This window comes from Tursiops truncatus, chromosome 2 (assembly GCF_011762595.2).
Source record: "Tursiops truncatus isolate mTurTru1 chromosome 2, mTurTru1.mat.Y, whole genome shotgun sequence".
Lineage (NCBI taxonomy): Eukaryota > Metazoa > Chordata > Mammalia > Artiodactyla > Delphinidae > Tursiops > Tursiops truncatus.
Genome location: NC_047035.1, coordinates 144,370,498 through 144,385,216, shown reverse-complemented (window position 1 = coordinate 144,385,216; position 14,719 = coordinate 144,370,498). Strand labels below are relative to the sequence as shown.

Below are 14,719 nucleotides of genomic sequence, written 5' to 3'. Positions count from 1 at the left end.
CAACTTGGAGGCTCTTCCAGGGTCTTGTCTGGGACGAGAGCCCAGAGCTTGAGGTTCTGCCCCGCAGAAGGCAGGACCTGGAGATGGACTCAGGACCAGGAGCTGCCCCTCACTTCCTGCACGGCCTCCCCCAGCCAGGGTCGGCGGAGAGTCCTAACCCCGTTCGTTCTCCAGGCCACCGGGGGTTTGCACGGCCGTGGCCCTCGGCACTCCGCGCCCCGGCCCCCAGTCGGCCGCAGCCCTCCCGCGCATGCGCCCTGGCAGGCGGGGCGGGCACACCTGGAACATGGGGTAGGTGAGGAAGGTCTCCAGCGTCCTCTCCTCGCAGTCGGGCTTGGCCTCGTAGTGCTTCAGCAGCTTGTCGAAGTCGCGGTTCTGCTTGCAGTGCGCCAGGATCTGCAGGCTGTACTGGTGGTTGCGGACGAACTCCTGGTAGATGTTGAGCATGGGCAGCAGGATGTCGAACAGGTCGGCTGGAAGGAGGCGGGACTCAGCGGGCAGCGGGGGCGCCCTCGGCTCCCCCAGCCCCACCCGGGGAGGTCGGGGCGCGGCTCAAAGCCCCACCGGAGTCGTCGGAGATGACTCTGGCACCACTGCCCTCTCCTAGGCCAGACAGGGTGGCCCCAGGCATTGAGACCACAGCAGATTCACAGGTTTTTGAGGTTTTTCTGTCTAGTCTGACACCTGTGTACCGGAGGTCAGAGAGAGGAGGTATAGAGGGTGCTGCGGTGTGTCCCCCGGAACCCCTGGTGGACCCAGGCACTTGCTCCCCAGCTGCCACCAGTGCGGGTGGCTCTCAGCTGGGTTCGCCCTTGCTGGGAACTGCTCTCAGCTGAAGGAAGCTGCCTTGCACAAGCTGGAGCCCAATGACAGGTCCAGATCGGGGGGTGAAGGCCGGCCCCTGCCTCGATGGGGGACGTCCCTGAAGGGCCACCTCAGTTCCCGAGCTTCCCTGGGGGTGGCTGAGACCCCTGTTGCAAATGCTTTGTAGTCCGCTCCCCCCAGTGCCCTGGCTCTGCCAGGCTGTTATGCTGAGGGGTCCCCAGGGGCCCCCCTCCCAGAGTGTCCCACCTGTGACTGTGACCTGTCAGAGTCAGGAGCTGGCCTGGAACCAGGCTTTCCAACTCCCCCATTCCAGCGCTTTCCACCCCATGATATGCTTTCCTGAGTCTCTGTCCCTTCACCTGTTGTCCCCTTTGTCCCTCTGTCCCTGTCTTTCCAGACCTCCCCAGCTCTGCAGCCCCTGGCTCAGTGAGGTGGACCCCCTGCTCAACCCTCCGTCTGTCTCAACCTCCTGGGTATCTAACATCCTGTCCTTCTAGCTCCCCAAAGCCCAAACCTGCCTTTCAACACTTGAAGGGATGGGATGGACCCTCTAAAACCTCTGCTTAGTAACCCCATTAAAAAGAAAGACAATGCAACTAGAAATGATCATACAAAGTGAAGTAAGTCAGAAAGAGGAGACAAATACCATATGATATCACTTATATGTGGAATCTAAAACACGACACAAAGGAACTTATCTAAGAAACAGAAACAGACTCACAGACATAGAGAACAGAATTCTGGTTGCCAAGGGGGAGGGGAGGTGGGGGAGGGATGAAGGGGAGGTTGGGGTCAGCAGATGTAAGCTTTTGTATATAGAACGGATAAACAACAAGGTCCTACTGTATAGCACAGAGAACTATATTCAGTATCCTATGATAAACCGTAATGGAAAAGAATATTAAAAAAAGAATGTATATATATGTATAACTGAATCACTTTGCTATACAGCAGAAATTAACACAACATAGTAAATCAACCATACTTCAATAAAATAAAATTTTAAAAAAAGAAAGACAAGCTTTCCTTGGAGCAAACTCTAAGTGGGAGCTCTCATGTAGGGCATCCAACTACCCAGTGGACAACCTCTTTAGCTGTATGACTACAGAAAGTGCAGCCTGTGTCTTTCTAGGCCTGCTTCTTATTTTGACCTTGGAGAAAAACAAAATGGTGCCACTGCCCCTGGAAGTCTCCTGGCCCGTGGGCAGAGGAGCCTTTTCAGCCTCAGCTGTCCTTTCACCTCCCTGAGCCTGTTCCCTCGACCCCAGAGTGGAAGTGACACCAACACTCACCTTTTCCTATTGAATTAAGTGAAAGGAAGATGGTACCCAGTGTGGGAGGGGCGGGATGTGGGACGCACTCCTGTACATCACTCCCAGGAGTGAGGGCTTGGAGAGCAAGGTGACGACGTGTACACGGCGGGGAGTCCATCCCCATTGTTTCAGTAATTCTACTTCTGGGCACCTGTCTCAGGGGAATGCTCTCTAACATGGAGACAACTTCACACGCAGGGATGATTATTTTTAGTAGCAAAAAGGTAGAACAACTTTAAGAGTCGACGAAGGGAGATGGCTACACAGATGGTGGCAGACTCACGGGGCACTGGAACATTATACAGCCATCAAAAAGCATACTTTCAGCTTGAGAAAACACTTATGCAATTATGTTAAGTAAAAAAAAAGAAAAACCCACAGCAAGATTCAAATTCTATATTCAGTATGTTTGCAATTATGTAAAATGGAAAAAAAAAAAACAACCCCAAGATCTATGCATAGGAAAAAAAATTGGAAGGAAACACACCGGAGTGTTTACAGTAGTTATCTTTGGGAAGCAGAAACGTTGATATTTTTAAATGTTTCCTACTTTTCTGGATTCTCAGATTTTCTCAGATGGGTACCTATATATTATTTTTAAAAGGGAAAAGCAGATAAGAAACTAAAAATATATCACTTCCTCCTAGAAATGTAGCTTTTGCCAACTTCTCTTTCCTCTTCTGCTCCCTCTGAGGGATTCTGTGAGTTTTTAAGGGGCCGCTCTGTTACATTCGGGAAGGACAAAAGTACCAGCAGCCAGGAGGTGTGGCCCCTGCACAGGGACTTCTCAGGTGGGGATGGGGGCGGAGGGGCAGGAGACCTCTGCCAGGGCTGCTACTCACCGAGGACCAGAGTGGGCCAGCTGGAGATGCGGGCCTTCAGGCCTTGGTAAAAGATCTGGTGCAAAAACATGATGGTCTCGCTGGAAGAGAAAGCACAGGGTAAGCTCCGGCCAGGAGTTCCTCTCCTTCCAGGTGTCCCCTCCCCCAAAGTTCAGTAGAGCTGAGGGGCCCCAGGGGAGAGGGCAGGGGCTGTCACTGCCTGTGGGACTATAGCAGCAAACCTTCTCAGGTGAGACCCCACGAGAAACCCCATCAGTGGGATGGACCCTACAGTCTACGGGGCCTAACGCAAAACAAACACGCCGGCCCCTGGTTAACCAATGATGAGGAATTTCAGGATGGTGACAGCAGAGCCTCAAATTAAGCACGGTTTTTCTAAGCATGCAGTCAAATGCCCGTGAAGCCGGCCGAGGAGGGGGCACTCCGGCTGCTGGCTTCCCTGGCCCCCTCAAGTCCCCACTGGCTCTGTCATTGGGTGCTGTCCCCTCTCCCAGGAGTTTGTGTCCTGAAGGCAAACCCCCATCCTGGGGTCTCACACTCTCAGGACAAGGGCAGGGAGTGGAAGGCGCTGGGTGGGCGCAGAGACGCCCCTGAGCTGTGAGGCACAGGAAGCCAATGGGGGCCTGGAATCTCACGTTCACAGGGGGCCTGGGAGGCACGGGGCTTCCTGACCCCAGAGGAGTTTGAAATGCCCTGAGCACCCCACTCTGCAGAGAAAACAGGGTGGGTGGGGAGAAAAAGGGTGTGAAAAAGAAAAGAAGGGAGGGCTGCAAGAGAGAAAGGGGTGAGGGAGGTGAGAGGTGGTGGTGCGGAGAGAGAACAGAACATGGCACCTACAGCTGAAGAGCAGAGCTTATAACTCCATCACACCCGCAGGATGTGCAGAAGGGCTGGAACCGGTAGGGCCTTTAACAAGTATCTAAGTAGCAGAAACACTCCCGAGTTCTCATTCCTGAGAGTGGCTCCTCTCATTACCGTGAATTAACTGTCATCTCCCTAAAGTCCCAAAAGAACAGGCCCCCCCAGGTGTGGTGACACCGTGATTTCTGGACTAGGGGCCCCGCCTGATGGCTGAAGTCATTTGCAGTTTTAGGTAACAAGTCTGTGACAGATTCACCCTTGACAGGGCTGGTTTCTTCCTGTCTGTGGCCCCTGAACTAGTTACTGAATAGATAAACATGTACTGTACCAATGTGAAGCACTTTAGTCGTCCACATGGGAAGACCCTTAGAAAAATTCAAAAGACACCCGTCCAGGGGTGCGTGAAAGTGCACAGAAGGGAGAACGTGGGTCCTGATGCGGGGCAGGGTGGAGGTAGGAGGACTTTCAGGGGTTCCTGGGGAGCTGAGAGGCTCTGGATGCCCCCGAGCACCGCCACAGCAAGACTCAGGGCCCCGTTCCCGGGCAGCTCCCACAGACGGCTGCAGGTTGCACTGTGCGGGATTCACGGCATGGACTTGTAGGGTAGCACGTTAGGAACATCATAAGCTGGGACTATAAAAATATAATAGATGAAACCTCCGTTTTTAAAGTACTATAAACTGTGAGGATTTCACTTGTCCTCCTACTACGCAGAAACTACCACTGTTACCTATCTGATAAGAAAAAAATAATCTCATTTTGATTCGATTTGCTTTACAAAATCATTGTGAGTGGGTTGGTTGAACATTTCTCCTTTGTATTGACCATTTGAATTGCTTCTTTGGGGAACTGCCAAGTCATGTCCATTTACTAGTTTCACTTTTATTAATTTAAAATAACTCTCCATATTAAGCGTATAATCTTAACACATACATTGCAGATATTTTTTTGCTCAGCTATTTGCCCAACGATTTGTGTTTGGTGTTTTTGGAAGGTTTTCCATTTTGCCCTGTGAGCTTTTCTTTCTGTGTTTTTGCTTCAGGCATCATGTCTTTTCCCACTCTTAGACTGCATGCACACTCACCTATATTTTATTTTACTCTTTCATTTTTACACATAAGTACTTACCTAGAGTTTACTTTGGTGTAGGATGTGAGTCAGGGATATAAACGTTAATCTTTCTTTCAGTTTGTAGCCAATTGCCCCATTTTATTTATCAGATACTGCAGCTGCTCTCACTGCTTTGCTAAGCTGCCTTTTTTGTTACTAAATTCTCATACATGCCTAAGTCTGTTTCTGGACTTTGTATTTTATTTTGATGGACTACTGGCCTGTTCTGGCAATAGTCTCACGCTGTTTTCGTTACTTTTCATATATTTATGGGCCTATAATACATTTTAATCAATGTAGGAAATGTTTCTTTCATTGTTTTTTTCAGCACATTATTATCTATTTACATGCATTTTACTCCTTCAGTTGAACATTAAAATCACTCTGCTAGGCTGCACTTCGATTGGAATTATATTGAGTGTATAGCATGATTCGGCTGAAATGACGTCTTTACGACATGGAATCTTGCCATATAGAATACTGGCCCACTTTCTGTTTCTGTACAGCCTGTAAGCTTAGAAGGACTTTGTATAATTTTAAACGGTTGAAAAAAAATCCAAAGAATATTTTATGATAAGTAAAAATTAGATGAAATTCACACTTTAGTGTCCATAAGTCAAGGTTTATTGGAACACAGCAACACCCATTCATTTAGGATTGCCTAAGACCACCTAGTTTGGACAGAGACCCTCTGGCCCACAAGGCCTAAAATATTTACTATCTGACCCTTGACAGAAGAAGTTTGCTGATCCCTAGTCTATGTGAACGTTGTCCCTGAGTTGTGCAGTGCACAGCCGGGGCAACTATATTCTATGGCCCCGCACACTTATAGTCCAGCAGGGAATCTATGCACAGAAGAAATCATTATTTAAGTGCCATGAATGCTACAAAAGGGGCAGCATGGGGGCCCTGGAAGCACACAACAAGGGAACATAAGCCAATGGTGACAAGGGGCATGGGGGTGGTCAGGGACATCCAAGGAAAGACATGGAAAAAAGAGTCGGAGACAGCTGTCATAAGGAAAATAGGAACGACAGTAGGGTGGGAAGAATTCTAGGGAGAGGAAGTGACTTGTCTGCTTCGGGAAGTGCTCATTTTGCCTGGTTCCCTTCTTGAGCCCAGAAAGGAGTGTGACTTGCCCAAGGCTGGTCCTAGGTACACAGGGCTTGGCCCGTGGAGGGCAGAACCAGGCCTCTTCACTCCAGCCTCACCCTGTGCCTGTCCCTCCTCACTCCCCGGGCCATGCAGACAAGACGAATCGATGGCAGCACACGCCCCCACTGAGCCTCATCATTCTTCTCCACCCAGGACTCCAGGCAACCTCTGCCAATCAGTCAGAGCGGGCATCAAGATAGGAACCATCTGTCCCCCAGGCGGGATGCCGCTCATCACGGGGCAGTGCCTGTGGTTCCCAGCACACGTTGCTGGGCATGGTTTTTATTAAAGGGAAATAGCCCAAGAGTATATGCTCATTGTTTCAGTTAAACATAACCTGGTGCACACGTTTCCTTCAAAGATTCCCCCCGCAGCATTCAGGAAGCACACAATTAACCCCCTCCCCAGCTCGGCAGCGTCCTCCGTGAATCTGCCAACCTGGAGAGAGGCCTCTCTCTTCTCAAGGACTTCTTTTAAAGAACTCCAGCAAATGAAGTCACCAAATTGGCATCAGGTGTCTAATGTGGCTGTACATTTCAGCCTAAATGCAAATCCAAGGGAAAGCTATGTGCAGAAATGCCTTCTAGTGAGTGGGCTGGCAGCCTCCGCCCTTGACCTGTGACACATACAGACTCTGTGCTGTGGTCCGAGGCAGGGAGACCTGGACGGTTCATGTCCCGGATCCGGCCTCCACAGCACCTACACGGTAAGAGGGAAGGCTGGGCTCACGTACAATCGAAAGTTCTCGACAGCGCAGGCGTGGGCAGGAGTACGTGCTGAGACCTGGGCTGTGATGAGCAGGCATGGGGGTAAGGAGGATGGGGGTCGGTGAAGATTCCAGCCCATTATTTAACAGGGCAGCAGGGGGGAAGCACAGGCCTTCACATAAAACAGAACTGGCTTAAAATCACAGCCCACCCGAACCATGAGCACACCCCGTCACCTCTCTGATCTCTGGTACCAGCCTCATGGGGCGTCTCTGAGGATTGGAAATTACGTAGGCCAAGTGCTTACAGAGAGCCTGGCACCAAGCAGGCCCCACAAAACACCATCTTAACGTGGTGAGTGTAGTCCAAAACATTCAGTCACGCAAAGTGCTGTGCAGGGTTGCTACACAGTTAATGAAAAAAAAATTTCAGCCGTTCTTTGTGCTCACAAAAAGCACAGAGGTTAAGACAGTGAAGCTTACGCTCTTATGTACCCAGTGGATCATATAGTGAGGGCTGAATGATTAGAAGGCAGTAATTTTCCAGCTCCTCCTGCCCCACCCTGGGCCCCGGGGGAAGGAAAGAATTCTGACCTGCTCCCGATTGAGAACAGGGGCCGGGGGTGGAGAGAAGCCAGTCACCTCAGATTGGCATCCATTGATAGGATCATTGGTTCTTCTTACTTAATATTGTAAGAAAATACAGTAAAACATATTTGATTAATTTTCAATGTTGAACCAACCTTGCATTCCTGGGATAAATTCCACTTGGTCATGATGTATTATCCTTTTCATATATTTCTGGATTCGATTTTATAATATTTTGCATCTATGATCACGAGCAATAGGGGTCGGCAGTGTTCTTTCCCCATAATGTCTTTTTCTGATTTCGGTATTAGAGTCATGCTGGCCTCACAGAATGAGTTGAGAAGTGCTCCCTCCACATTAGATTTGAATTCAGTTTCTCACAGGGTGCATCATAGTGAAGCTTTCTTGTTGTACTAATGTCTAGCTCTTATGAGCACTTGGGCTATGCTGGGCTCTGTACTAGATGCTTTACGTGAGCTCTCATCTGATTCTCCAACACCTACAAGAGGCAGGTCCCATTCCCTGGTCAGTGTTTCCGAGGACCGCTAGAGTCCATATTCTGGAGGCCTTAAAGATTGATCAGGCTGGGGCTATTTTGACCAGGATCAATGAGACTGCTAAGATGGGAAACAGTCAACCTTGGGCACATTGTGGAACAGGAGAAACAGGCCTTGCAGGGGCTTAGAAGGACACCAGCAAAAGAGGGAACTTTCTTCCCTCCTGTTTATTCTGTTAAAGGCATCTGATCTGATCCATGCAGTGACTAACAGACAAAAATATAAAATCACGTTGTGATTTTCTTCAAACAACTTTTGAACACATTCTGTGAGTTGGTCTGAATACTCTTAACCAAAGATTACAGGCGAAAAGAATTCCATTGAATGCAGTGTAACAAAATTATGCAAAGATTAAATAAATACAAAAGGGCACCTTTATCTCTTAGTGCTTATGATACACGGTCACCAAAAGTTTGCAACTGTGGCCTAAAATGCAAGGAAAGCACCAACAACCTAGAACTATTACAATGCTTCCTGAAGTATTTCTCAGGCAGGTCCGTGGCCGAGCCTCCAATACAGGCAGTCCCCTGCGGTTACCTCAAACCTCTCATTTCCGTGTGCTCTGGGACCTGCAGCAGCAGCTGCCCCTACAGACTTGCTGGAAATGCAATCCCTATGCTCTACTCCAGACCTACAGACTGAGAAGCTCGGGGTGAGGCCCAGCGTTCACGCTCGAGAAGCTGTGACTCCAGCTGAGCTGTCCGGAGTTTATTCAGGAAGAAACAAGTTCTTCACACTTTTCAGCCAAATTCCAGGTCATTGAGTTTAAAAGACCCAACTGTAGTTTCTGGAGAAAATCTTACCTGACTTCACAAAACAATAATACCTATTTTCTTTGTTTTAATAAAGAAATCAAAGCATTTATTTACTCTCTAAAAACTGTGTTTGAAATGTATATTAAAAAGCAACCTTGGGCTTCCCTGCTGGCGCAGTGGTTGAGAGTCCGCCTGCCGATGCAGGGGACACGGGTTCGTGCCCCGGTCCGGGAAGATCCCACATGCCGCGGAGCGGCTGGGCCCGTGGGCCATGGCCGCTGAGCCTGCGCGTCTGGAGCCTGTGCTCCGCAACGGGAGAGGCCACAACAGTGAGAGGCCCGCGTACCGCAAAAAAAAAAAAAAAAAAGCAACATTGTAAGGCCCAGTGATTCAGTTTCTAGAAGGTCTAATGAGGCTGAAAGCCACTCCCCTCCCCCTGCTCCTCACCCCCACCATGTCCCCATACTCCGACACCTCATCCACATCCATGGTGTCAGCATCCCAATGTCCCTGTCCTTGTCCTTCTCCCAGTGACTTTCAGCATCTCCGGCTCAACCTCTCAGAATCAGACCCACGTCCACTGCCTCTATCCCATCTCCTTCCGGGTGTCCCACAGGTCCCTAAACCCGTCACAGCACACTGGCAGGTAAAGGGGAAGAGCAGGGCACAGGGGAGGTGACCCTGGGTCCCAAACACCTCTGCAGAGGGCGTGGATGAGGGCCAGCTGCAATTAGTGAAATGACTGGAATGATGGATACTTTAAAAGAAATGCAGCTGAATGAACAACCTGGAGCACACAGTGATTTCCTTTAATTCCTGATCGAGAATCATTTGTAGATAGCACTCTGTTGATAGGTTTTCATATTTGTTGCTTTTACCTAGTTTACCCAATTTTCATGCCTACCAAAAAGCTCATTTAAACCATTTCCTAAGACTTTTAAAAAGAGGTTGACAGCAGAAGGGCAGCCATCAGCTCAGCCTTGCTTTCGTAAGATATGTGGGTAGTGTGATACACAGCCCCACGCTAAGGGGACTCAGGATTCTAAAAATTTAGCCCTGGCTTCTAGATCGTTACGACGGTGATATGAAGGTAGAAGAATGGAACCCATGTGGTTTTCTGTAGCTTGATTTATAACTTGTAAACATTTAAACCAGGGTTTCTCAACCTTGGCATGATTATTTTTGGTGGAAGAATTCTCTGCTGTGGGAGACTGCTCTGCGCACGGTAGGATGTTCAGCAGCTTCCCTGACTTCTACCCACCAGATGCCAGTTGCAAACCCTCCCCTGCAGCCCCGCCAAGTTGTGACAATCAAAAATGTCTCCCGTATATACACTAATATGTATAAAATGGATAACTAATAAAAACCTGCTGTATAAAAAAGTAAACAAAATAAAATTCAAAAAAAAATTTGCCTCCCAGGGATTGCCAGCCATGGATCCTCCTTGATCCTTCTGAAGCAAAAAATAAATTAAAAAAAAAACATGTCTCCCAGCATTGCCCCAGTTGAACCACTAGTTTAGACATATACTACGTGGGCCTCTGTCTGTATTCCCGCCTGCAGTAGCTGGGCACTGGCTTCTCGTCATGGGACCTCGGGCAGCTTCCTTCCTCTCTGGGTCTCAGTTTCCTCCTATGCATTTGGCGGGGACTAGTCAAGGGCTCGTGTCCAAGTTCAGTGCCGGCTAGGCTGCCTCTTCCCGCCCCAGCCAAGGGCTCCGGGAGGGGGCGCTGAGCTTCAGGGTGCTCACCTGTTCAGGAAGATGCTGCTGACATCGTCGTGCGTGATGGGAGGCTTCTTGGAGCTGGCGGCCATCCGCAGGGGGCGCAGGAAGTTGTTGACAAGGATGTGCAGCTGCTGCACGTACTCGGCCTCGGCCTCCAGCATGCTGAACACCACCTGGTTCCTCTTCCGCATGCTGTCGGCATGCGGCGACCGGATGTAGTCCTGGATGATGGTCTTCCACTTGCGCCGGCACAGCCAGCCCCGCAGGAAGCTCTGCACCTGGGCGCCGAGACCAGCGGGAGGGTCTCCCGTTAGCCTCAGCTGCTCTGGTCCTTCCAGGCTGTGAGCGCCCCGAGGGCAGGGGCCAAGGCCCTGCTGTCCCCCACGCCGGGCACGTAGGGAAAAGAGCTGAGGCAAAAGATCAGGCCTGGTGCTTCTGCCTGTGTGGTGCCGGGCAAGCCCTCTGGTTCCTCTAAGCCCGTTTCCCATCTGTGCCACGGGGCTAATGAGATGACGGCTGGACTCAAAGTGAGGTCCCTGCACGGGAGCATCAGCATCTCCCCAGAACTTGTTCGAAATGCAAACCCCCAGGCCCTGCCCCGGCCCTCTGCATTTAAACCACATCCCCCAGGTTGCTTTGGCAACATCCTCCGAAGGAGGAAAAGTGTGGCCCTGAGTCCCCATCACGGGAGGGGGCTTGAGCATAGAGGGTTGCCAGGCTGTGCTGGGCATGGCTCACACCTCTTCTTGCCTAATGACTGGCCTGAAAGCCCCGAAGTTTCAATGAAAGCTCGTCTGGATAGAGGGCGATTATCAAATTCAGTGCGGCAAATTAGTTAATCTCATGCTTGGGCCTCATCGGCGCCCGCCTGGAGCCTCTCCTCTACCTCCGTGGGGAAATGAACACAGACACTTGACTTGCCCAACTTGGAGTCGGGCTGCTTGGCCTGGCCTCGTTCTGGCAAGAACTTGGGAAGGGCCTCAATTCACAGACACAGAGAACTGTTTTAAGATATGCACGCTTCCAACCAAGGCACCATGCAGCTCCCCACCATCCCTGCTGCTGAGCTGTGTGCAAGCTCAGGGGCTGCACAGGGAGGGCCCCAGGGCCCCAGGAGCAAGGGTGCTGGGCGGTGCTGGGGTGGGGGCACCTGGAGATCCAGGGGCCACCTGCCAAGGCACTCATCAAAATATTATCAGCTGCAAAGGGCACTGGCCATGCACAGCAGATGCAACGATCCGGGTGCAGACCTTTGGCCAAGGATGTCTGCCCTGGGGAGGAGAGGCCTGGCCTCAGCACGACAGATCTCCTTGAAGGAGAAAGCTTTTCTGGATAAAGGAGGGCCTTGCTCTGAGGCCCCAGGAGGGTGAAAACAAAAGGAGGGAGGTGCATTTCAGGTGGTACTTAAAAAAATGTTCCAACCAGAATGGCTTTGCAAAACGGGCCGGGAAGCCCAGTGGGGCCATGGCAGAGAAGGAAGGCCAGTGCATCCCTGCCTGGGCGGGGCTTGGCTCAGACCCCAGGTGGCACTGGTGGCAAATCCCAATGTCCATGGGGGCCTGGCAGGTCCTATAGATCCTGAAGCCGGCTGGGTGGGCACTAATGGGAGAGCACCTGGCCTAGGGCCAGCAGTCACCACGTGCAGGAGGTGGGCCCGGGCTGTGAGACCTTCTGCTTTTCCAAGAGATCGTGTGTCCCAGTGACCAAGGATGTGGGCTCTGGAGCTTGGTGGCCAAGGTTTAAATGTCACTCTGCAAATACTTAGCTGTGTGACCTGGGGAAGTCACTTTGCCTTTCTGTGCCTCAGCAACCCCACATGTGAAACGCAGATAATAATAAAACCTCAGAGGGCTTTTAGTTAGGAACAGATTAATCTGCATAAATCTCCTAGAATAGTGTCTGGCACATGGAAAGTGCGTAATGAATGTTAGCTCTTCCTATTTTTGAGAAACCAGAAATACATATTTTTATGTGAAATGTTTAGCTTTTAAAGCACTGGCAACAAATTAAAAAGGGAAAAAAGAAACACCGTGTGGGCTAAGAACCCCAAACATGCTGGTAGGCTGAACTTGGCCTGTGGGATGCCAGTTAGCAGTTTTCTGGTCTGGATGGCGCTGGTGTCCTTTTACGCTCTCAACAAGGAGGATTTTCTGGTTTCGTGTGTTTTTCTTACAGTGAGTCAGGCTCCCCTGCTTCAAGTCTGGCAAGCTGCAAACACAGACCATACTCTTCCTCTCCACATGCCCCTCCATGGGGTGGCCTATGGTGCTGGTCATTCTCTCTGCCACCGGGCAGCTTTCTCATACCTTCTGAGATGTTCCTCCTAGCCTCTAATAGTGTAAAACCAGTGGGGCCAGCTAAGGGGTGTCACAGAGGCCGGCTCCCATGTTGACGCCTGCCGGGGATGAAAGGAGGAGGTGTTTGCAGGACAGTAGCTGGGGGGAAGGCGGGCATGCAGGGCTGTGACAGTGGACGTGTGGCCTGGGGTCTCATTGAGGCTGCCCAGGGTTGTGCGGAAAGCTCTCGGCTGTGAGTCTCACAGCCTGGGTTCCTGCCCTGGCTCTATCTACTCTTTCATCTCTTGAGCCTTAGTGCTCCTATCTGTCAAATGGGCTGAACCACCCTACCTCACAGAGACAACCAGAAAACATGGCTCGACGAGGTGCTGGTCTGGGGTGAGGGGCTGTTGATTCTGCCTTTGGAGCGGAGGTGGGAGTGGCACGCCCGGGAGCAGTGGGACAGTAGGTGGACACTGCAGACCCTGGGCTGTGCCAGGGGGCTCTCTAAAGAGGGCCAGGGCAGATTTGCCAGCCCCGAGAGATGGTACAGACCTTCTTGATTTTCTTGATGTCACTGTCTTCGTCGTTGGGTGTGACAGTCTGGGTGGACTGGATGCGCTCATTGTCCTTGAGCAGGGATGCGATCTGCAATGGAAACACAGGTCAGCTGCGGGGGCCGCGCGGCACCAGCTGGTGGAAGCCCCACCCCTCCGGCTGCCACCAGGCGTGGTGTGGTGAGTGAGCGCCCTGCCACGTGCTCCCCAAGGACCAGTGGTACTGCAGCTCATGTCCTTTGCTCTGTGGGAGGTTTCGAGCCAGAAGTCGGTGAGTGAGCACCGGACCGGGACCCTGTCCACCTGGGTCCAGGGCAGCTGGGCTCTGACTCCGAGTGACCCTGGGCGAGGCACTCTCTGGGCTGCAGGCAACCCATCTGTAATCTGGGAGCTTTGGTCCAAATCTGTGATTCTCTTCCTTATTCCCTAAACCATCAGTCCCTTTACTTTCGAATTTTTTACTGTGGTAAAATATATATAACATAAAATTTACCATTTTAACCAATTTTAAGTGCACAGTTCAGTGGCGTCAAGTACATTCACACTGTTGTGCAACCGTCACCACCATCCGCCTCCAGAACTTTCTCAACTCCCCGAGCTCTGTACTCATTAAACCATAATGAGTTTAATGAGTTTAATAATGAGTTTAATGACTTCTCTGGCGGTCCGGCGGTTAAGGCTCTGCGTTTCCACTGCAGGGGGTGTGGGTCTGATCCCTGGTCAGGGAACTAAGATCCCGCATGCCACACGGTGCAGCCTAAACAAAACAAAACACACTGACTCCCCATCCCTCCTCCCTCAGCCCCTGGCACCCGCCCTTCTACTTTCTGTCTCTATGAATTTGACTCCTCTAGGGACCTCGCCTAAGTGGAATCAGACAGTATTTGTCTTTCTGTGGCTGGCTTATTTCACCAGCAGAACATCCTCAAGGTTCACCCATGTCACAGCATGTGTCAGACTTTCCTTCTTTTTTAAGGCTGAGTAACATCCGTCGTATGTACAGACCCCATGTTGCCGTCCATTCATCCATCGGTGGGCACTTGGGTAGTCCCACTATTTTTTTCAAACAAAACCGTCCTGGAGCCCCAGCAGGACTTCAGATGAAAGCGCTGCTGGCTTGGCTGTCCCGTCCTGGGACAACCCGGAAGCACTTCTCTGACTTGGAGCCCTCTTTGGAGCACAACCGGGAAACTGCTGGCCTAGAAAAATGCAACAGCCCCGGAAACGAACGTTTGAGCTGATCTAAGAATCTCCATTTGCCAGATCTCGGGATCAGAGAGGTCGGCCCAGCTGCAAGAACAAGACCAACGGGGTGGTGACCAGGAGAAGGGGTGCCTTTAGCCATACTGTGGCTGGAGCCTCTGGCACCGCTCAGGTGGACGGGCCTGTGGTGTAGCCCCTGGGTGGGTTCCTTCCTGCCACCCCCGAGTCCACAAGTCTCTGCTGGG

General features: G+C 51.1%; 1 protein-coding gene across 1 annotated transcript in view; it reads right to left on the bottom strand.

Annotated features, from left to right (window-relative positions):
* The window catches only part of RASGRF1 (Ras protein specific guanine nucleotide releasing factor 1), a 103,769-nt gene that overhangs the window by 57,523 nt on the left and 31,527 nt on the right, over positions 1-14,719 (bottom strand). The window contains exons 4-7 of the mRNA XM_033852649.2: positions 13,270-13,362; positions 10,463-10,716; positions 2,981-3,060; positions 280-473 (exon numbers count right to left, since the gene is read on the bottom strand). Of these exons, the coding sequence (XP_033708540.1) occupies positions 280-473; positions 2,981-3,060; positions 10,463-10,716; positions 13,270-13,362 (621 nt within the window). The remainder of the gene's footprint in view (positions 1-279; positions 474-2,980; positions 3,061-10,462; positions 10,717-13,269; positions 13,363-14,719) is intronic.